Source organism: Coregonus lavaretus, assembly GCF_964263955.1.
Source record: "Coregonus lavaretus genome assembly, chromosome: 13".
Classification (NCBI taxonomy): Eukaryota; Metazoa; Chordata; class Actinopteri; order Salmoniformes; family Salmonidae; genus Coregonus; species Coregonus lavaretus.
Window position 1 is genome coordinate 38,885,446 of NC_140000.1, and position 23,749 is coordinate 38,909,194.

General features: G+C 43.8%; 1 protein-coding gene across 1 annotated transcript in view; it reads right to left on the bottom strand.

The window, feature by feature from the left end:
- dock4b (dedicator of cytokinesis 4b) overlaps window positions 1–23,749 on the bottom strand; it is a 137,517-nt gene that overhangs the window by 43,298 nt on the left and 70,470 nt on the right. The window contains exons 13-24 of the mRNA XM_084175424.1: window positions 21,599–21,724; window positions 18,636–18,760; window positions 17,780–17,942; window positions 13,973–14,079; window positions 11,824–11,977; window positions 10,305–10,402; window positions 9,988–10,071; window positions 9,166–9,266; window positions 6,892–6,973; window positions 5,958–6,128; window positions 2,672–2,864; window positions 73–209 (exon numbers count right to left, since the gene is read on the bottom strand). Coding sequence (XP_084031550.1) covers window positions 73–209; window positions 2,672–2,864; window positions 5,958–6,128; window positions 6,892–6,973; window positions 9,166–9,266; window positions 9,988–10,071; window positions 10,305–10,402; window positions 11,824–11,977; window positions 13,973–14,079; window positions 17,780–17,942; window positions 18,636–18,760; window positions 21,599–21,724 — 1,541 coding nt within the window. The remainder of the gene's footprint in view (window positions 1–72; window positions 210–2,671; window positions 2,865–5,957; window positions 6,129–6,891; window positions 6,974–9,165; window positions 9,267–9,987; window positions 10,072–10,304; window positions 10,403–11,823; window positions 11,978–13,972; window positions 14,080–17,779; window positions 17,943–18,635; window positions 18,761–21,598; window positions 21,725–23,749) is intronic.

A 23,749-nucleotide genomic window follows, 5' to 3' on the forward strand; every position in this document is an offset into this window, starting at 1 on the left:
TCCATGATTAACTGTGAGGTGGCAGCCTAAAACACTACACTACCCATGGTGCTCATCTGTAGCTGTACTCACGGTGGTGACAGAGTCGTCCTTCTTGATGAGAGAGAGCATGCTGGTGAGGATACGGGCACACATCACCAGGTCTCTCTGCTCCTGCATGTGGGCCTGCAACAGACGCAACACCACCGGGAGCAGGATACACCTCGACTCTGGAATACACACAAGTACACACACATGAACATGAAAACACACACACGCTCACACACACAGACAGGAAAATACTAGCATGTGTGTTCTGCTCAAACACCTGTTTTTCTATTTTCCTTCCTCTCTTGGGTGTGATTTTAACCCCCAGCCCGCCCTCTTAGGAAGCAGCTAATAAAATGTTACCACAACTATTTGTGTGAGTATATAATTATCATTAACATTCTCTCATGTCACCCCACTCCTCCGCACACTCCACTGGCTTCCAGTTGAAGCTCGCATCTACTACAAAACCATGGTGCTTGCCTACGGAGCTGTGAGGGGAACGGCACCTCCTTACCTTCAGGCTCTGATCAGACCCTACACCCAAACGAGGGCAATACGTTCATCCACCTCTGGCCTGCTAGCCCCCCTACCTCTACGGAAGCACAGTTCCCGCTCAGCCCAGTCAAAGCTATTCGCTGCTCTGGCATCCCAATGGTGGAACAAGCTCCCCCACGACGCCAGCACAGCGGAGTCACTGACCATCTTCCGGAGACACTTGAAACCCTACCTCTTTAAGGAATACCTCACAACAAAAAAAAAAAAAAAGTGCTTGTCCCACTGGCTATCATAAGTTGAATGCACCAATTTGTAAGTCGCTCTGGATAAGAGCGTCTGCTAAATGACGTAAATGTAAATGAACTACAATTAACTGGCAAGTGCGCCTGTATGTAATTACTAGCAATTTTGTTTAATCATGTGTGTGCAATATGTGTGTTTGTTTGTGTGCATATACAGTGGGGAAAAAAAGTATTTAGTCAGCCACCAATTGTGCAAGTTCTCCCACTTAAAAAGATGAGAGAGGCCTGTAATTTTCATCATAGGTACACGTCAACTATGACAGACAAAATGAGGAAAGAAAATCCAGAAAATCACATTGTAGGATTTTTAATGAATTTATTTGCAAATTATGGTGGATAATAAGTATTTGGTCAATAACAAAAGTTTCTCAATACTTTGTTATATACCCTTTGTTGGCAATGACACAGGTCAAACGTTTTCTGTAAGTCTTCACAAGGTTTTCACACACTGTTGCTGGTATTTTGGCCCATTCCTCCATGCAGATCTCCTCTAGAGCAGTGATGTTTTGGGGCTGTCGCTGGGCAACACTGACTTTCAACTCCCTCCAAAGATTTTCTATGGGGTTGAGATCTGGAGACTGGCTAGGCCACTCCAGGACCTTGAAATGCTTCTTACGAAGCCACTCCTTCGTTGCCCGGGCGGTGTGTTTGGGATCATTGTCATGCTGAAAGACCCAGCCACATTTCATCTTCAATGCCCTTGCTGATGGAAGGAGGTTTTCACTCAAAATCTCACGATACATGGCCCCATTCATTCTTTCCTTTACACGGATCAGTCGTCCTGGTCCCTTTGCAGAAAAACAGCCCCAAAGCATGATGTTTCCACCCCCATGCTTCACGGTAGGTATGGTGTTATTTGGATGCAACTCAGCATTCTTTGTCCTCCAAACACGACTAGTTGAGTTTTTACCAAAAAGTTATATTTTGGTTTCATCTGACCATATGACATTCTCCCAATCCTCTTCTGGATCATCCAAATGCACTCTAGCAAACTTCAGACGGGCCTGGACATGTACTGGCTTAAGCAGGGGGACACGTCTTGCACTGCAGGATTTGAGTCCCTGGCAGCGTAGTGTGTTACTGATGGTAGGCTTTGTTACTTTGGTCCCAGCTCTCTGCAGGTCATTCACTAGGTCCCCCCGTGTGGTTCTGGGATTTTTGCTCACCGTTCTTGTGATCATTTTCACCCCACGGGGTGAGATCTTGCGTGGAGCCCCAGATCGAGGGAGATTATCAGTGGTCTTGTATGTCTTCCATTTCCTAATAATTGCTCCCACAGTTGATTTCTTCAAACCAAGCTGCTTACCTATTGCAGATTCAGTCTTCCCAGCCTGGTGCAGGTCTACAATTTTGTTTCTGGTGTCCTTTGACAGCTCTTTGGTCTTGGCCATAGTGGAGTTTGGAGTGTGACTGTTTGAGGTTGTGGACAGGTGTCTTTTATACTGATAACAAGTTCAAACAGGTGCCATTAATACAGGTAATGAGTGGAGGACAGAGGAGCCTCTTAAAGAAGAAGTTACAGGTCTGTGAGAGCCAGAAATCTTGCTTGTTTGTAGGTGACCAAATACTTTTTTTCCACCATAATTTGTAAATAAATTCATTAAAAATCCTACAATGTGATTTTCTGGATTTTTTTCTTCTCAATTTGTCTGTCGTAGTTGACGTGTACCTATGATGAAAATTACAGGCCTCTCTCATCTTTTTAAGTGGGAGAACTTGCACAATTGGTGGCTGACTAAATACTTTTTTACCCCACTGTATAACCCCCAAATGTTTGCTTGTGAATGTTGTGTAAGTTATTAAATATTATGTGTGTGTTTGTGTGCGTGTGCGTGTGTTCCTACCTGGGTTGGTGTACAGCTGGCTCTCCACGGTCTTGGCGATGCAATGAAGCTTGACAGCTTCCAGGGGGCACTCAGCGTGAGCGGTGGCGGGCAGGCTGCCCAGCGTCTCTCTGACGAAGCCTGCTACCTCCCTCACCGTGAAGATCTTCAGCAGCTCCCCATACACCGCAGGGAACGTCAGCAGAAACACCGCCTGGGAATAAACAGACATAAACAGACACTGTATAAATATAGATATCTAGCAGTATGTAGTACAGTCTTCTACCTAAAGTGACTTACAGTTAACACATAAGCTACTGTATAGTCAGTATACTGTATGTTACTCAAACCATATACAGTCTAGGTCTAGGTCCCCAACACACGTATCTGCAGAGGCTTTTACCTAAAGTGATCTACAGTTCTAGTAACAAACAGGCTATTCAGTAAATGTTGCCCATGAGAAATCAAACCAATCATAACCAATGCTTCAACCGATACAGTCTAGGACCCCAACACACACAGCAGAACGTCTATTCTATGCCTGTACAGAAACACAATTCCACTACAGTATAATATAAGATATATCTTGATATCCCTTATCTCTAACCTACAGTGCCTTCAGAAATGATTCATACCCCTTGACTTAATCCACATTGTGTCGTGTTATAGCCCCCCAGATAGCATATGAACATGTCATAAGCAATGTCAAAATGTGTAGAATTGCAGGAAATTATCTTTAACGGTCGACATTGAGCACGAAAAACAGTCCATCTCCTCCTCTTTCTCAATTTTCAAACAGAAATGGGTGTGCCTTTGGTGGTTCATCGATGTGTCATTCTGGTCATGAGCGCTGCGACCGACGTAGCTAGTTTGTTAGCTAAGCTAGCCACTGTAGCTATCCAGTAACTCCTCCAGTATGTGTTGACGTCATTTCACAGGTTTTGTTTTTGGAACGGAAGCTGTAGAGATCGGAAAGAAATGGCACTTCTGTAGCCAAATATCTTATTCATAATTCGTTTTTTGTTTTTAATAATTAAAATTATGTGGGCGTACCCCAACAACAGAATGGGGTGGGCATATACCGGTCATGAAAAATATTAATGCGAGTAGACCGCTGATTGGCCAGCTCATCCTCTTCAGGAGGATGACATCATCCTCTATAAGGAAATAGCAAGCATTTTTTTAAACGGTCTGTTTGAGATACAAGTTTGAGGTGGGTTTTTTGAAGAGGTTGGTTACAAATACGAGTATATGATGAGTCAACAACATTATTTAGGTATAAGTTAACAGAATATTAACTTTTAAAAGTGAGATTTTCACTGGACAGTTACTTTAAAATTGCAACATTTTCTCTCAGCCTCATAGCAAAATGTGTAGAGTAGCATGAGATGAGCTTTAAAATAGATTTTCTTTCTCTCTGACCCATGGCAAATGTGTAGAATTGAAGGAAATTAGCTTTAAAACTGCTAAGTAAATATCATCCTCATGGCAAAATGTGACGAATAGCATGAGATTAACTATAAAAATAGCAACGTTTTCTCTCTGTTCCATTGCAAAATGTGTATAATTGAAGGAAATGATCTTTAAAACTGCAACATTTTCTTTCAGGCTCAAGACAAAATGTGTAGAATAGCATTATAAAAATGTTTTTACTCTCTGCCCATACTGTAGTGGGGGTCCTTACATTTATCCTTCCACTGTGTTTTCAAAATATCCCTCCATATACCCCTCAAAATACCCCTTAAGAGAGGCATAAATCATGTCAAATTGTGCATTTATATTTATTTTTATGTCACAAAGACCCCCCCGTCTATGTACACCACAAGTTTGCCCTTGACACAAAGAGAGCTGCTAGCTAACTAATGTACTGGGTTGGAAATTACATTTATGTTAATCTCCAATCCCAAACCACTGGCCTTCATGGAGAGTTTGCCATCTGGGCACCATTCATTAATGCCTCCAACACACCTAATCCAGAGGTGCCATCAGCAGCAGCACAGTACAATACAGGATGAGGGGGAGGGGGGAAGCCGCCAGATTAACATGGATTAGGAGTGGCCTGATCTGCATTCTCCTATAGCCATTGTTCTGTTCTGTTGTAGATCAAGACTACAATAGATCAGCAATCAGACATTTTTTTTACTGGATTGTGCCAAGAGGTGCATAATTTTACTGTGCACTGTTACTGTTCTGACAGAGAGTCTCTGTGCCTAGTTAAAATGATTTCCCGGCGGCACTGGAGGGAGGAACCGGTGGAGCAGCAGGATAACACCAGGGTGAAATAACACCACATCCAAGGTGAAAACAACAGCGCTGTGTGTCGTAAGGAACTCCAGCAGAGAGTGTGAGCCAGAGTGAGTGGTCAAGCAACAGGGTGAACAGGTCATCAGGTGGGTTCATTAGGAGGGCTGCTGTGGGAGTTTACACAGCTAAATGTGCAGCAAACACACACACAAACAGACAACACACACACACAGCCCAGTGGCTTATATCCTAGTGTGCAACCTTGAATTAGACCCACACATATTATCTGTGGAGGGCACAAGGGTGAGACAGGCTGGAGGCCAACAGAGAGCCACTGGGGAGAGATGATTATTAGAGCGAGCAGGGGGGGTGGGGGACACACACACATATATACTGTATTACTGTAGATTAGGATCCAGAGGATTTAGGGGAAGGAGGACAAGGGGGTCTCTGGGGTACTGGGGTATAATAAGCACACACACACACACACACACACACACACACACACACACACACACACACACACCCTCATACTAATGTGTGTGTCTGTACAAACAAAGACATCAGCTGAAGACAGAGACACGCAGACACGCGAAGACACACGCTACACTGTGTGTAATTCAGATTATTTGTGGGTGTGTTTAGCAGCTTTGTTTTAGTCTTCCTGGAGAGCAGTTCAGCCTGGTTTCGTGCTGTGTAGCCCCCCAAGACAAAGCATGAAATATGAATTACCAAGTATCTCCAGGGCTTTATATCTGCGTGAAATTCAATTAAAAGCATTTTATTACAAATCAAACTGAATTAAGTGGGGTTGCTTGAAACATAACACGCACACACAAACGCACACAAACGCACACACACACACACAGACAGAGAAACCTGCCTCCTGCTGTTATTGCCCAAGGCATATAAAGCAAGACAGACCAGGATGCAATGTTGATAACCTCAGTGCTCTCTATCAATCATGTGGGGCATGTTTCATGTCTGCACTGCGTCAAGTCACTGTGTCAGTGTCACGTGCACACACAAACACTGTAACAAAAACACACACACGGACACACACCTGTGTCTGCGTGACAGGGCTGGTGATCTTGTTCTCCTGGGACAGGAAGAAGCGGATGGACATGAAGAGCTCGTGGACGCAGCAGCGGAACTCCTCCTCGCTCTGACCCCCCGTGGCGAGGGCGAAGAGACGCCGGGACTGGATGATGTACTTAAAGATGTACTCAGTGGCCTGGGGGGGAAATACAGTAACACACAGTTACTCACTGACAACATCACTCATCCACCTTGATGCTAGATAACACTGGTATTAAAACATAATGGGGAAACATATTAGTATGATGTGGGCCCCTGCAAATATGTGTGCTACTAGGTCATTAAAAGTAATGTGTTATGGAAATGTCGAACACCCAAGGCGTAGTTTTTCCACTTTTTGAAATTGCAGCAACAATATGAGCGAAAGGGGGGAAAACAGACTAATGAATGATACTGAGATATCATCAACACATGCTGAAGAGGATGTGTGTATGTATGTATGTATGTATGTGTGTGTGTGTGTGTGTGTGTGTGTGTGTGTGTGTGGAGGTGTTTAACTATACTTGTGGGGACCAGAAGTCCCCACAAGAATAGTAAACCAAGAAAAATTTGACCAACTGGGGGAAGTTTGTTGGTCCCCACAAGGTGAAATGCTATTTCTAGGGGGTTTAGGGTTAAGGTTAGAATTAGTGTTAGGGTTAGAATTAGGTTTAGGGTTAGGAGATAGGGTTAGTTTTAGGGTTAGGGTTAGGAGCTAGGGTTAGGTTTAGGGTTAAGGTTCGGTTTTTGGGTTAAGGTTAGGGTTAGGGTTAAGATTAGGGTTAGGGTACGGGTTAGGGTTAGGTTTGGGGTTAGGGAAAATAGGATTTTGAATGGGACTGAATTATATGTCCCCACAAGGTTAGCTGCGCAAGACTGTGTGTGTGTGTGTGTGTGTGTGTTCAGGAGGGCACACTCACCTTGAGGACCTGCTGAATGTGATCCTGGTGCTCAGCATCTATGATGCGATCCACGTACCACTTCAGTACTTTGATCAGGTCCCTGTGAAAAACACACATCTAGCATCAACTACTGAACTAGACCTTTCTCTGCAATCACAATGCATTTACACCAGCAATCCAAGCATCCACCTACATATTCAAGAGACAACACACAAAGAATGCCTTGGTGTAGCATGCGTAAACACTTTATAGTGCATGTCAAATCTTTGAGTATGATACACCCATATTGTTGAAAATGTATGGCAATGGTGTTCATAATCAAACAATGTCTAGGGCTGAACAACCTTGGATTGTGTTCTGTTTATACGACAAAAGAAAAAGAACACAAGGGTTGGTTTATAAAATGTCTGTGTGTGGCTGTGCAATGGTGTGATAACAACACTTCAAATTCACACTGTGTACTGTATTAACATTAATGGGCAGGTTTGAGAGAGCACACACTTACAGATAATTGAAAAAAATCATAAGAGAGTATGAGTACAAGCAAAGGGAAAATAGTGGAGAGAGCAAATGGTCGTACAGTAATTTCCACAGAATGAGCATTTATGTGGGAGATGTTTTCGCCTGATTTTCTGTGATTGGACTGTGATTGCATGTTGATTGGTTTTCCCTTGGGTACATAGTGTACTGAAGAGACAGGCACCATTTTGTTGGAAATAATCAGCGAATAAAGTGTAGAATGTTATTTCTGGTACTAAATAGATACACTACATGACCAAAAGTATGTGGACATCTGCTCGTCGTACATCTCATTCCAAAATCATGGGCATTAATAGAGAGTTGGTCCCCCCTTTGCTGCTGTAACAGCCTTCCATTAGATGTTGAAACATTGCTGCGGAGATTCGCTTCCATTCAGCCACAAGAGCATTAGTGAGGTCGGGCATTGATGTTGGGCGATTAGGCCTGGCTCGCAGTCGGCGTTCCAATTCATCCCAAAGGTGTTCAATGGGGTTGAGGTCAGGACTCTGTGCAGGCCAGTCAAGTTCTTCTACACCAATCTTGATAAACCATTTCTGTATGGACCTCGCTTTGTGCACGGGGGCATTGTCATGCTGAAACAGGAAAGGGCCTTCCCCAAACTGCTGCCAAAAGTTGGAAGCACAGAATCGTCTAGAATGTCATTGTATGATGTAGCGTTAAGATTTCCCTTCACTGAAACTAAGGGGTTAAGCCCAAACCATGAAAAACAGCCTCAGACCATTATTCCTCCTCCACCAAACTTTACAGTTGGCACAATGCATTTGGGCAGGTAGCGTTCTCCTGGCTTCCGCCAAACCCAGATTCGTCCGTCGGACTGCGAGATGGTGAAGCGTGATTCATCACTCCAGAGAAAGCATTTTCACTGCTCCAGAATCCAATGGCGGCGAGCTTTACACCACTCCAGCCAACGCTTGCTATTGTGCATGGTGATTTTAGGCTTGTGTGCGGCTGCTCGTCCATGGAAACCCATTTCATGAAGCTCCCGACGAACAGTTGCTTCTTGAGGCAGTTTGGAACTTGGTAGTGAGTGTTGCTATGCGCTTCAGCACTCGGCGGTCCTGGTCTGTGAGCTTGTGTGGCCTACCACTTCGCGGCTGAGCCATTGTTGCTCCTTTCCACTTCACAAAAACAGCACTTACAGTTCACCGGGACAGCTCTAGCAGGGCAGAAATTTGACGAACTAACTTGTTGGAAAGGTGGCATCCTATGATGGTACCACTATTAAAGTCACTGAGCTCTTCAGTAAGGCCATTCTACTGCCAATGTTTGTCTATGGAGATTGCATGGCTGTGTGCTCGATTTTAGACATCTCTCAGCAACGGGTGTGGCTGAAATAGCCGAATCCACTCATTTGAAGGGGTGTCCACATACTTTTGTATATATAGTGTACATACAGTATTATATTCTACTGAAGTCACTGAACAACTCAACAAAACCACCGTAGACTATGATTCTAGAGGCAGGCAACACTCTTTCTCTAAATGAGGGTGAGTTTATTTTAGCCTGGCAGGAGAGGGGTGTTAGTGAGAAATGAGTGTTAGAGCTTAACAGGTAGTGTGGGCAGAACAGTGTGAGTGTATCATATTGTGAGTTTGAGGCGACAGCACAGCGTCTGAGGAACAATGAGTGTATATGACAGGAAGTGTGTGTTTGCAGGGCCAAATCAATGTGAGATATTGAGGACACATCCTAATTATTACTTACCATAAAACAACCATAACATACCATAGGAAGAGAAAGAGAGAAACATACCTGTAAGACAAGGCTCCAGCAAAATGACTCTCAATATAGGTGTCCATGACGGGTTTGAAATGCTGGAACTTGCTATCCTGTAGCAGGTTAATAATGTGGACCTGAAAGAGCAAGCAAAATAATTCAGTAACATACCGCTTAATGCTTTCCACAAAATGCAACGCTCTTTATTTAGCCAACAACAAACAACCTATTTATTAAACCTAACCTCCTATGTGACAGAAACTGGCCTAGTTGTCCAGATTCATCTTGCTGTCACAAAGGCAGTTTGATTGCCTCACTGCCTCACTACAGCCTTTCACCCACGATAAATGAGAACAGAGCAGAGATGAGTGTGTGTGTGTGTGTGTGTGTGTGTGTGTGTGTGTGTGTGTGTGTGTGTGTGTGTGTGTGCGTGCGTGATTTACTGGACCGAGTCAGTTGCAGGCAAATCAATCCCTCAGGTCTATATTAGAGAGATGCAGCATGACCGGACTGGGATTGATCAACGAAGGCTGTGAAGCGTTACAGTATTAAGCACATCCATTGGCTCAAGCTTCCAGTGTGTGTGTGTCTGTGTTTACCATGCATCATTGCACTTTTTCTCTCTGACCGCAGTTAGCCACTATTGGACACAGGCCTTCTTCTCTAATGAGGCTTGGTCTACTTCCCAACACATGCGCACGCACACACTCACAATTAGTTCTGCTGTCATGACACCCCAATCCTGGCTCCAACCAGCATCCAACCAGTAGTGTTTAGAATCAACTAACGATTAGCTGTCAGGGAGGGAGAAAACAATATGCTAGGAAATAGAAGACCACAGAAGCAGTAGTCACTTACCAGGCAGTCAAACACCTTCAGTCCATACCTCTGGGAACTCTCGTCCAATATACTAAAGAGTGTATCAAGTGTGTCCTGTAAAAACTGGTGAGGGAGAGATAGAGGTAGAACATAAGAGTGAATATCTATGAGATCATGTGGTGAAAATAATATGATACATCTATAAAACACATCTAGAACACATATTGATTTCTGTTTTGAAGTTGAGCAGACTTTAAGTAAAACACAGAAAAGGCCAATCTAAACAGGCCATCGTTTGAGGGACGTGATCATGAACCAATCAGGGTCAAGATAGAGGCCCCGGGGAGAGGCGGTACCTTGACTATCTCAGAGCCATCGATCTCCTTCAGCTTTGACAGGCTGTCATTTATCCTCTCTGGGTGGGCTCTCCACTTCAGCAGGTCTAACATGTCACCTACAGAGACAGATGAAGAGAAACAACCACCGTTACCTCATGAACAAACTCAGTTAGCTCACAGACATGTAGAGAGAGACTGTCTACTCTTGGTTCCTAGACACACACACACAGAGAGAAACATACAGATGTAGGATCTTAAATTTGAATCAGTTTGCTAAAGCAGGAAAATAATCCTGCAGCAGACAAATGTTACATTCAAATACACTAAAAGTTTGCATGTCCTGCTTTGCAGGAAAATTCACAGCAACAAAAGAGTGATCAAATTAAGACTTGACATCTGCACAGTAGCCTGGGTTTCTGCATAATGGCAACTTGCCGTTGTCTTGTCAAACAATATCATGGCAAGGCAATGAAGAAGCGTTATTGAATACACTACTCTGAGTATCCGTACAGAGAAACAACTTTCCATCACTATTTGGGAAATCGAGAAAATTTCTGTCAAAGCAATATGAGGGCGTATGGTTTAAGTGCTTTAATTTAATTACTGAAGTTCCTTCTGGAAAAAAGAACGTAATTCTATTCTATTCTATTTACAGGATATAATAAAACAAGTCAAACAATAAAACAGTCAAACAATCCATGAATTCTAAATAATGATGACATCTCAGAATGTAGCGAGCTTTAAACACTTAAAGCTATTTTTTTCCCAGCGTTAAATTCCCCAGACGATATGAATAAAATATCCAGGTTGAAGAATAAAGGACTTTGGATGTCTCAGTCTTCAACTGCACTTCTGAAGGTGTCTGCAACGTGCCAGTCTGTATGTGAGGAAGTACCTGTATTTCCCAGACAATAAACTAGATATATTCCTTGCACAATGTCTCTACTCACTTTGTGCAGCTCACGTTTCAGAATATTTACACTGAGTGGTAGACTGTTTGAGAATTCAGCAATACCACTGTAATATTCAAGGCAAGACAACGACTCAGAACGAGTCAGAAACAGACCAATATCCACTTTCCAGACTGAAGGATACACTTTACACTAGTAAGTGATCTGTCGCTGGATAATACATCCATAGAAAGTTGGAGCAGGCCTACTGTGGTGTAGGAAAGTGTAGGTCTACTGGTTTGGATGTAGGTCTACTGTGCAGATGCATGCTCTAATGCTCAGATGCATAGTCACTTTACCCCTACCTACATGTACAAATTATCTCGACTAACCTGTACCCCTGCACATTGACTCGGTACCGGTAACCCCTGTATATAGCCTTGTTATTTTATTGTGTTACTTTTTATTTTATTTTTTACTTTCGTTTATTTAGTAAATATTTTCTTAACTCTATTTCTTGAACTGCATTGTTGGTTAAGGGCTTTTAAGTAAGCATTTCACGGTAAGATCTACACCTGTTGTACTCGGCGCATGTGACAAATAGAATTTGATTTGATTTGATTTAATACTTTGACTTCCACTCTTACCATTCTGTGTGAGCTTAGTGGAGCAGAGGAAAGAGGTGATCCAAAAGGATTCCTTGGTGCCCTTCACAGCCTGGTTGTTGCCGGGCAGATTGGCTTTGGAGAAGGGCAGCTTGAGGTAACGGCTAGAGTCCTGGAGGTTAGCATTCTCCTCACACTGAAAGGAGCAGAGATAATGTACTGGGTTAGTGCCACTACAGGAGACTGAAGAAACAGGCTACAGTATTACGGTATTTGGTTCATTACTTAACTGCATTCTCAAACATTAAGGAGTTTGTTCCACTACAATATGATGCTTCCATACAGCTAGGAAAATGCAGTTTGGGGGATTTCATGTATTATTATTATCATCATCATTGAAACAAATATATTTGTTTCAATGATACATTGCAATAAAGTGAGCCCTCCGAATTTTTCCAGATCTCTAACTTTGAAATATTTTTGCCATGCTTTTTAATGTCTCAGCACAGATTGGAAAGTATTTTGAAGCTAGTGTTTAAATTTGTTCTGACTAACAGTTCAGGCTCTTCCCACACTGATGCTTACACGTGGTTAGTGCTGAATCCCTTTTCCCTATTTTGGCAATGAGAAACTAGGCCATGCCAATTTTTTTCAGCTTTTTGTCCTGACTTCCATCTGACAGTAAGAGGACTTTTTACGCCGATGGAAAACAACACAAGAAGATTCTCTCTTCAGAGGCGTCCAATGCAATTCCCCTAAAACACTACAGAGAACCAGCTGTCTCAGGTAATAGCACATCAAAGATCCACAAAAGGGGAGACATGTAAGCACTTCAAAGCGCAAGGCTCCAAATGCAGCTGTATTTGAATTATACCACTTTACACACATTTCAAGGCAGCTAAAACTGTGCAAAACGGTCCACCTATAGACTATCCCTTATTGCTTGCAGACAGGTCAGACTACAGACTGCATCTGAAGCCAGGCCAAGGTGTTTTTAATCTCTCTGTTTCTCCTGTGTTAGGGGAAATGACCTGTTAGCAGTGGGCATCTTCTTAATGAGGTGGTGAGCAGGACTAGCAAAGGGCAAGCCCAGAACCACAGGGAGGGAGAGGCTGCATAATGGTTCTCCCACAGTCTCGACTCCTCTGTGCTCTCCCTGTCTGTCTGACTGTCTGTCTAACTAAGAGGAGTCTAGACAACCCCTAACCTGTCTGTCTCTCTACAGTACCTTGGATTATATTGTCTCTCTTTCAGGCTAAAACCTCTGTCTCAGAAGAGTCCAGACTATCCACAACCTGTGCATGCTCTCTTACCCTGCCTTTCTTTTTATAAAACTCACAGACCACCTACAGTGCTCCCTACCCCTTCCGGTCTCTCTCTTAACCCACAGCCTCAGTTCTCACTCACACACACACATAAACACACACACACACACACACACACACATAACACACACACACACACACACATAAACACACACACACACACACACACACACACACACACACACACACACACACACACACACACACACACACACACACACACACACACACACACACACACACACACACACACACAGCTACAGGCAACTGGCCCCGTAGTACAGAGCTGTGTTTAATTGGCTATGCCTGAGGGTTGGTTTAGCTGCTGTTTGCTTTGGACAGGCCATGTGTTAAGTGGAGAGCTTACTGGGGTAGCAATGAAAACCAGCTGGGAGGATGGCCAGCGCCTGTTTATGACAGAGTATAAACTGGAAAAGTATCAACGGGAAATAGCAGTGTGAGCATGTGATGTGTGTGTGCGCACGCGTGTATTTGTGCATGTGTGTGTGAGTGCTCACAGAAAATGCCCCCCCCCCCACACACACACACACACACAGCTTCACCCATGTCTCACGCATTAACAGATATTACTCATCATCCTGCTAGCCTGCTCATTACTGAAGCATCTGACCCACCTAGCCACCGCTCTGGAGCCAAGCAGCCACTATCAGTAATAATAATGTGATTGCATTATTATAGCTCTTTTTCTCAAGATCTCAAAGAGCTTTACATTAAACAGTATGGATTGACTCATCCGCCACTAATGTGGAACGCCTACCTAAGTGATGACTATCATGGTGGACAGGTGAGAAATTATTGTATGTGTGTGTGCATCCGTGTGTACGTGTACAGTAGGGCTCTGGTACCTTATGAATGATGAGCTCGTGGGTGCCGTCCGGCAGTGTGCGTCCGTCCTCCTGCATCAGATGAACGAAGGAGTAGCCAAACAGCTTCTTCTCACCTTTGTCTTTTGCTGTGGAACACCGCACACATCCAACGTCACTATCAGGAAACACATGAGGATCTCTAGTACTATCACTGCTACTCTCTACTACTCTACGATCAGACAGCTATATTATAGAGAGCTTGACTGTGCAGTTATGCATCACAGGTGGCTGGTGGCACCTGAATTGGGGAGGACGGCCTTATAGCAATGGCTGGAACTAAATAAATGGAATTGTAGAAAACACATTGTTTCGATGTGTTTGATACCATTCCATTCACTCCATTCCAGCCATTATGATGAGCCGTCCTCCCCTCACCAGCCTCCTGAAAGCTCTATCGCTATGTTTAGAGCCTTGGAGGAAGTGAGGGAAAATGGTGGCTTTAAGGTAGCAGGTTTAAAAACAACACCTATGAGTCATAGTTCTGCAGAGGCTGCAGTATGCCCATGAGGGCAGCTGTGTGTCAGAGCAGGGGGTGGACATTACATGAGAAGTTTTCCTCAGTGTTGTGGGAGACTACAGGCCTGGAAGACGATTATGAGGAGATGCTGAGACACAGGCCCTTTTTACATTGATGAAAGTTGAAGGAGATTCTCGAGAGGTATCGAAAAAAAATCCAGAGAATAGACTAATTACTGTAATGTAAAGCTGTGAAATGCTCACGCCTTGACCGCTACCTACGGAGGTAGCGCGCGACATTCGTCTGACAGTTACCCCCCTCCAAGCAGGGCAGTGTAAACAGAATTGTTTCGTTGAGCCCAACACGCCTACAGTAAAAAAAAAATTGAAACCGTTGAAATGTATAGACATAGACTTTCCTTTTCAGTGAGGGAAAAAAGTATTTGATCCCCTGCTGATTTTGTACGTTTGCCCACTGACAAAGGAATGATCAGTCTATAATTTTAATGGTACGTTTATTTGAACAGTGAGAGACAGAATAACAACAAAATAATCCAGAAAAACGCATGTCAAAAATGTTATAAATTGATTTGCTTTTTAATGAGGGAAATAAGTATTTGACCTCCTCTCAATCAGAAAGATTTCTGGCTCCCAGGTGTCTTTTATACAGGTAACGAGCTGAGATTAGGAGCACACTCTTAAAGGGAGTGCTCCTAATCTCAGTTTGTTACCTGTATAAAAAAAACCTGTCCACAGAAGCAATCAATCAATCAGATTCCAATCTCTCCACCATGGCCAAGACCAAAGAGCTCTCCAAGGATGTCAGGGACAAGATTGTAGACCTACACAAGGCTGGAATGGGCTACAAGACCATCGCCAAGCAGCTTGGTGAGAAGGTGACAACAGTTGGTGCGATTATTCGCAAATGGAAGAAACACAAAATAACAATCTCCCTCGGCCTGGGGCTCCATGCAAGATCTCACCTCGTTGAGTTGCAATGATCATGAGAACAGTGAGGAATCAGCCCAGAACTACACGGGAGGATCTTGTCAATGATCTCAAGGCAGCTGGGACCATAGTCACCAAGAAAACAATTTGTAACACACTACGCCGTGAAGGACTGAAATCCTGCAGCGCCCGCATGGTCATATACAGGCCCGTCTGAAGTTTGCCAATGAACATCTGAATGATTCAGAGGAGAACTGGGTGAAAGTGTTGTGGTCAGATGAGACCAAAATCGAGGTATTTGGCATCAACTCAACTCGCCGTGTTTGGAGGAGGAGGAATGCTGCCTATGACCCCAAGAACACCATCCTCACCGTCAAACATGGAGGTGGAAACATTATGCTTTGGGGGTGTTTTTCTGCTAAGGGGACAGGACAACTTCACCGCATCAAAGGGACGATGGACGGGGCCATGTACCGTCAAATCTTGGGTGAGAACCTCCTTCCCCTCAGCCAGGGCATTGAAAATGGGTCATGGATGGGTATTCCAGCATGACAATGACCCAAAACACACGGCCAAGGCAACAAAGGAGTGGCTCAAGAAGAAGCACATTAAGGTCCTGGAGTGGCCTAGCCAGTCTCCAGACCTTAATCCCATAGAAAATCTGTGGAGGGAGCTGAAGGTTCGAGTTGCCAAACGTCAGCCTCGAAACCTTAATGACTTGGAGAAGATCTGCAAAGAGGAGTGGAACAAAATCCCTCCTGAGATGTGTGCAAACCTGGTGGCCAACTACAAGAAACGTCTGACCTCTGTGATTGCCAACAAGGGTTTTGCCACCAAGTACTAAGTCATGTTTTGCAGAGGGGTCAAATACTTATTTCCCTCATTAAAATGCAAATCAATTTATAACATTTTTGACATGCGTTTTTCTGGATTTTTTTGTCTCTCACTGTTCAAATAAACCTACCATAAAAATTATAGACTGATCATGTCTTTGTCAGTGGGCAAACGTACAAAATCAGCAGGGGATCAAATACTTTTTTCCCCTCACTGTATTTGAGACTTATTTTATTGAGTTAAATTCAATTGCAGTAACAGCCTGTTACATTTTGAAATTGTTGTCATAGTTTTAAGAATATTTTTTTTGTTAACTCTGTCTGGCTGGCTGCACTGAGCCACGTTAAACAGCTGATGTCCACTCCCCAGTGAATTACTAACGTTTTCAGTTGCAATTTGAGTTCACCACGTGATGATTTTCATGATATTAATCAAAATGAAGCCTGGTTTGTTCTAATGTTGTAAGATAGTCCTACTTTACTCTTATATTTGTATGAGAGGGGTAATCATTCATTTTTGATAGGCTAACATTATGAAGACATGTTGTTAGCTTTAGCTAGCTTACTAGCAGTAACTGCTTTTGTCTTGAAGCGTGTACGGACGAGAAACACTTTTTTTTTTTTTTACTGTCTGCACATGCTTGTGAATTGTTGCATTATTGAAGTGTAATGTGGTTTGGTTGCATTATTCAAGACTGTAATATTGTTAAGATGAAGTTTCTTGCATACCGATACAAAAAAAGATTGCAGTCAGAGTGCAGTATATATGCAGTACACTACAGTATAACTGCATTTATAGTGCAGTATAACTGCAGTATGCTGCAAATACTGCGTCCAAAATAACACCGTTTTTTTCTGCAGTAATTTTGCAGTGTAACTGCAGTTCAACTGCAGTACACTGCAATTATTCTGCAATTACTGTGTACAAAATACCACAGTCGACTGCAGTCATTTTTTGTAAGGGTAGTTGAATAGTTTGTTGTAAGCATGCTTACTGGCTAGTGGCTATACTATAGGCTAATGTGACTGGGATATTTACGATAAATGTTAAGCTGCAGTGCAAGAACGTCTGTTGCCAAGCTCCTGAAGTCTCTCTCGGCAACAACAATGTCCCAAAGGCTGGCAAAAGGTTTATAGCTGAGTCACACTGTACTGTACAGTGGCACTGGGCATCTTTCTTTTGGTGTTTTTCAGAGTCAGTAGAAAGGCCTCTTTAGTGTCCTAAGCTTTCATAACTGTGACCTTAACTGCCTACCATCTGTAAGCTGTTAGTGTCTTAACGACCGTTCCACAGGTGCGTGTTCATTAATTGTTTATGGTTCATTGAACAAGCATGGGAAACAGTGTTTAAACCCTTTACAATGAAGATCTGTGAAGTTATTTGGATTTTTACGAATTATCTTTGAAAGACAGGGTCCTGCTGAGTTTACATGCACAGAAACACACAGAGACACAGACAACGAAACAGAAAAACGCACACACCCACGCATCCCTCTTCCCCCCCACACACAATACATTATCCCAGAGTAGTGGTGGAGTAGTTTCTTACTGGAGCAGTGTCTGAACTCGAAGCGGACATGCGAGCCCCTAAACATGTCCACAGGGATGGGTAGTTTGATCTGCTCAGCCCAGCGGGGACTGTTGTTGTGGTAGAGCACAAAGGAGTGGTACTCATCCCCACCAGGCTCCCCTGACCCAGCCGCTACATAACTCTGGAGGAGAGAGAGAAGAGGATAGAGGTAGAGAGGAAGGGAGGTAAAGAGGGGTGAGAGAAAGAGGGGGGAGGATAAAGAGAGGGGAGAGAGCGGAGGGAGGGAGGAGAGAGAGGAGAGATGGGGATAGAGGGGAGAGGGAAGAGAGGCAGGGGAGATAAGAGAGGGCAGAGGGGAGAGGAGAGAGTGGGGAGATAGTGGTGTTAATAGGTAGTGGAGATGAAAGCAAGAGATGGAGAGAGAGTGCAGGACACACACACTGTTTACTGGACCTGTGACGCACAGCACTCTCAGGTCTCACTCTGGCTGAGTGAGTGACATGGTTGCATGCAGAGGAGAGCTCTAGCAGAAGCAGAATCACATCTATTTTCTGTGTATTGCAGCAGCATCCTGCCTGATCAGGAAACCACAGTGTTTTACAGAGAACACTAGTACCCTACTAATGACCAACACCATGTGCCAACACCCATCCTCATCTCACATCTGGCTGAGGAACAACCAGTACACACCAGATTTACCCATATAGGCCTTCAACATTAGAAAACATTAGCATTGTTCAGTCTGGTTGAACCAGGTTACCAGGTTACTATGAGAATTGAAAGCACAATCATGCCTGTAATATGGAAAAGCAAAAAAATAAAAATGTTTTGCTACAAGTAATGAATATTGTAATAAAGGAATGGATCATCTTACCTTCATGACCTGGCCTTCGATGTCCAGCACATAGACCGTGATCTCCACGTTCCTGGCAACGCTCTTCCCTCCTTTCTCAAACTCTCCTTTCTCCAGCGTCATGTACAGGTCATTCCTCATCTCTCCTGCAGGAGGGTGAACAGAGTGGTTCAAATAAAAAGAAAGAAAGAAAGTTGCACACTCTGTATATGGGGAAACCTAACCAACGTTTCGGCATGCAGTGCCTTGGTATACTCATCTAGTGTTTGATTGATGATATTTTAATGTAGTCAAATATTTTTCATTTGCTCCGGGAAAGAAGTTCCCTATCATGTCATGCAGGTTAGCATAAATACACATAAAGCCACATTGCAATTTCTCCTGCTGTTCAGTGGTCATTTACATGTATGATATACACATAAATGCTAGAGTTAAATGTCAGTACATAGTTAAATAAGTTAAAAAGGAGAAAAGTATGTTTATATCTATCAGCAAAGAGGGAGGACAATGCATTGACACATCATACTGTCAGCAAGGATAGGGTGACCTCCTCACCCCAGTGACAGACATGGAAGTGACAGGGACTGACACAGGGTTGGCACAGGGCACAGATCTGTTTTCAGGGCAGATGGGTCTGAGGGTTCTGAATCTGAACATTCCACAAAAACAACAACGTCCCAAAGGCTGGCAAAAGGCGTATAGCTGAGTCACACTGGACTGTACAGTGGCACCCTCCCTGCATACTTCATAAGCTTAAAATAACAAGTAAAATATGAAAAATAAATCGATGTGCTTGTTGTTTTTCCAAAGGCTTGGTTTTCACTTGCGCCTGCACTTTCAGACATGTTTGTGTTGCACTTTCAGGCATGTGTGGGGCTTAGGAAGTAGAATGGATGTACAGTCACAGTACAACATTACGGCTAAGCAACTATACCATTAAAGATGGCAGGTGCTTCCTGCAGTATGACTCAGACGGGTGACATGGATGCCATGTGGCTACACACACATACACACAGGCTGTCATCTAGTGATAACACATGAATGTGCTATTCCATCACCTCATCACCCGGTACCCATGACCACAGGGTGTGACAGTTAAACCAGCCGCTCTTCATTTACTTTGTGAGATAAGGAGAATTACATCCCCACTTACATTCTGAGCTGGTGGGAAGTATTATGATTTTGTTGCTGTACATAGATAACTGAACTATCTGAGCCAGTGAGAAGTGTTAGATCTGTACTGAGATAAGTGTACACACACACACACACAAAAGTAGATAGTAGCTGCCTCATATGAAAACAGCCTCCTGAGGAGGTCTGTCTATAACTTCTCCGCCTAGAGAATAATTACAGGAAAGGACACATGTATACGCTCAAGGCAGCCTTTGACTGGTGCAGAAATTAGAAGGGCAGTCCTGGGCAGGAAATAGCCGAGTGGTAGTGGTACATGTTTTATAAATAGGGTTTTTGGAGAAGTAGCACAATATAGTGAGGCAACATCTGCACAAGAGAAGACAGGTCTGTATCCGCTTCAGAGAATGGTTAGCCACAGAATAGAAACGAGAGGAAGTCGTCTTCCATCCCTTTGTGTGTGTGTGTGTGTGTGTGTGTGTGTGTGTGTGTGTGTGTGTGTGTGTGTGTGTGTGTGTGTGTGTGTGTGTGTGTGTGTGTGTGTGCGCACGCGCGTGCAAATAGCTCTCCACATCTCCATCTAATAGCGTTCAGGGTCAGGGTCCAACTCAACCGGCTAATAGGCATCACCATGGTAACCCAGAGAGATCGACTCACACACACACACAGCCTGGAAAGGCTGACAGAGAGAGCAGCGCAGCCTGACTATAATCCTCTGCCTACAGCAGCACACACACTGAAAGTAGGAGAAGACTCTCTGTGACAAACACTGTGAACATAAACCTCGAGCTACTGTAGAAGGCAAAACACTAGGGGACACAGCGAACGGTTCCTCTTTGTGTGTTGCTCTTTATGTGAATGGATGTACACATGGATCTTTCTTCATTCAAACAATGGCTTTATGTTTGTTTCGCAAGTCACTTTTACTGTACACTTTACTATGTACAGTAATTCATGCCAATATACACTCACTGGACAGTTTATTAAGTACATTCACCTAGTACCGCGTTGAGTCCCCTTTTACCTCCAGAACAAACCCCCTTTGCCTGGCGTTCAATTGTTGCTCAATTGGTATCAAGGGACCTAATGTGTGCCAGGAAAACATTCCCCACACCAGTACACCAACGCCATGGATCCAAAGACTCATGCTGGACTCATGCTGCTTACGCCAAATCCTGACTCTGCCATCAGCATGACGCAACAGGAACTGGGATTTGTCGGACCAGGCAATGTTTTTCCACTCTTCAATTGTCCAGTGTTTTTTTTTTTCTGATAGAAGTAGAACCCGGTGTGGTCGTCTGTTGCAATAGTCCATCCGTGACAAGGATCGACAAGTCACCATTGTTGTACTGTGCCGTTATTTGTCTGTTTGTGGCCCGCCTGTTAGCTTGCACGATTCTTACCATTCTCCTTCGACTAATCTCATCAATTACATGTTTTCGGCCACAGGACTGCCGCTGATTGGATGTTTTTTGTTTGTCGCACCATTCTCGGTAATCCCTAGACACTGTCGTGCGTGAAATGCCCGAGAGGGCGGTTGTTTCTGACATACTGGATCTGGCGTGTCTGGTACCGACAATCATACCACGCTCAAAGTAGCTTAGGTCACTCGTTTTGCCCATTCTAACGTTCAATCGAACAATAACTAAATGCCTCGATGGCTGTCTGCCTGCTTTATATAGCAGGCCACGGCCACGTGACTCACTGTCTGTAGGAGTGAACCATTTTTGTGAACGGGATGGTGTGCCTAATAAACTGGCCGGTGAGTGTAGATTTACCTGCAAAACCAGTGCAGTACAGACATCGTTCTGTTTTGACCAAAGAAGAGCTTAGCTGTGTGGGTTGTTCCGTACCTGGCATGATGATGTCAGAGAAGCCCAGTTTCTTGGTGATGGAGACTCCTCTGGTGAACAACACCATGTACTCTCTCCTCAGCTGTTCAATGTCCCCGTGCAGCAACTGGAGAGACACAGCCAGGCCTGGGAACAGAAGAAGCCCACACAAATGTTTATAATTAAAGTTATGCGTCTTGAAAACTTGACATTTAGTAAGATATGATTCGTAGGCGCGAACACGCACAGGCACGCACAGGCACGCACACACACACTCACACACAACATGAGTCAGACTACTTCAAGAATAAATAAAAATAGAAAGCAGTGGTGTCCTCTCCATCTAATATATTGGATAACATTTAATAAATTGAAAATGTCAGACTGTAGCCTTGGATTAAAACCCCTGTTTCTATTTTCTGTATTTTTTATTTTCATATCTCCTTGATGCAATGTTGGATATTGCTCCAGTTTTCAGGGAAGTGAAAGAGGCTTTTGTTCAACCAGACCATTGATCCTGTCATCCTGGAAGGTTTCAGGTCACCGTCACTATGTTCTCGAATTTAGAGACAGTGACATATTTGGCCAGCCTGCTAAAAGAAGAAGCTACAGTACTCTGTGGCCCAAGATGGCAAGGGTTTCATTGTAACAACCCTGAAATCCTTCCACAGTAACGTGGAACCCTTTAAGTTTGGAGGGAGATTTCACAGTGCTTGGGGCATGTCTGCTTTGCCCTTCCTTTTCATGAGGTTTAAGCCCATGGCACAGCACAGCCTCACAGCCACAATTAGGCAACCCCTGCTTCATTACTATTCTACACAGTAACACACCGAGTATTCAGGGATGCCAGCCTGCCTGCCACCGCTTTGACAAACTCTCCCCTCTGTCCTCCTCAATGGCTTTTCACCAATTTAACACAAGGAGCACTGGGAGTAACAGGATGGAACATTTCTGCTGTTCCAACAACAACACACAGACAGTTTTGTTTCTGTCAGTTGTAGAGCATCATTCTCTGTCACTTTTGCTGACTCTCTCTCTCTCTCTCTCTCTCTCTCTCTCTCTCTCTCTCTCTCTCTCTCTCTTCTCTCCTCTCTCTCTCTCTCTCTCTCTCTCTCTCTCTCTCTCTCTCTCTCTCTCTCTCCTCTCTCTCTCTCTCTCTCTCTCTCTCTCTCTCTCTCTCTCTCTCTCTCTCTCTCTCTCTCTCTCTCTCTCTCTCTCTCTCTCTCTCTCTCTCTCTCTCTCTCTCTCTCTCTCTCTCTCTCTCTCTCTCTCTCTCTCTCTCTCTCTCTCTCTCTCCTTCTCTCTCTCTCTCTCTCTCTCTCTCTCTCTGATTATTCAAACCAATATAATTTCCAACATTCCTCTGCTTCAGATTTTCTTCATCCGTCTCTCCCTTGTTAATTGGCTAATCTGCCTGAGAGCCAGGTCCATGCTGGTTTTGGTTGGTAGTTGGAAGCTCTACACAGTAAGCCCCACTACGCAGCACAGCACTGCACACCACCACTCCATTTTAATTGTTCCCCTGACAACCAGGCTAATGAATTTAAAGCATTTAATTATGCAAGGTATTCCACCATCTCCTGCATCAATGATCTATAAGGGCAGGACCTGTGGAGAAGAGAGAGGATGAGTGGAGTCACCTGGCTGCAGGGCTGAGAGGCTCAACTGATTGTCTTATAGTGCAGTAGTATAGTAGCCTGCTGCAGTACAGCAGAACGTGTAAGGGGCTGGAGTTGATATTGAAATGAAGTGGATACATACTGTACAGTAGGAATGGTGGATGGCTTTAAATACACAGAATTAGGGGGGAAACAAGTGTTCTTAGTCAAGTAAATCCAAGTGAAATGTAATGTGGTTTGTTCTGCAGAAGTCAACATTTCTACCTCTTCACAATGCCTAATCTGCTTTTAGGCATAACATGCTGTTACTAGAAAACGTTTTCACATGCAGGGTTTCCATGGAACTACTCCATACACTGTAATTTTGTCAAATTTTTATGCAGAGTCATAATTAATGAATGTGCCTCCTCAATGAACCAAACAGCACTGGTTTGACATAATTCATAATCAACTGCTGTATCAATCCATATTGCATTCATTGTCATTCAGATGAAACACACAGTTTTACTGTAATGCAGTTTGAACTGTCCCGTTAAATTTTTTTAAACTAATG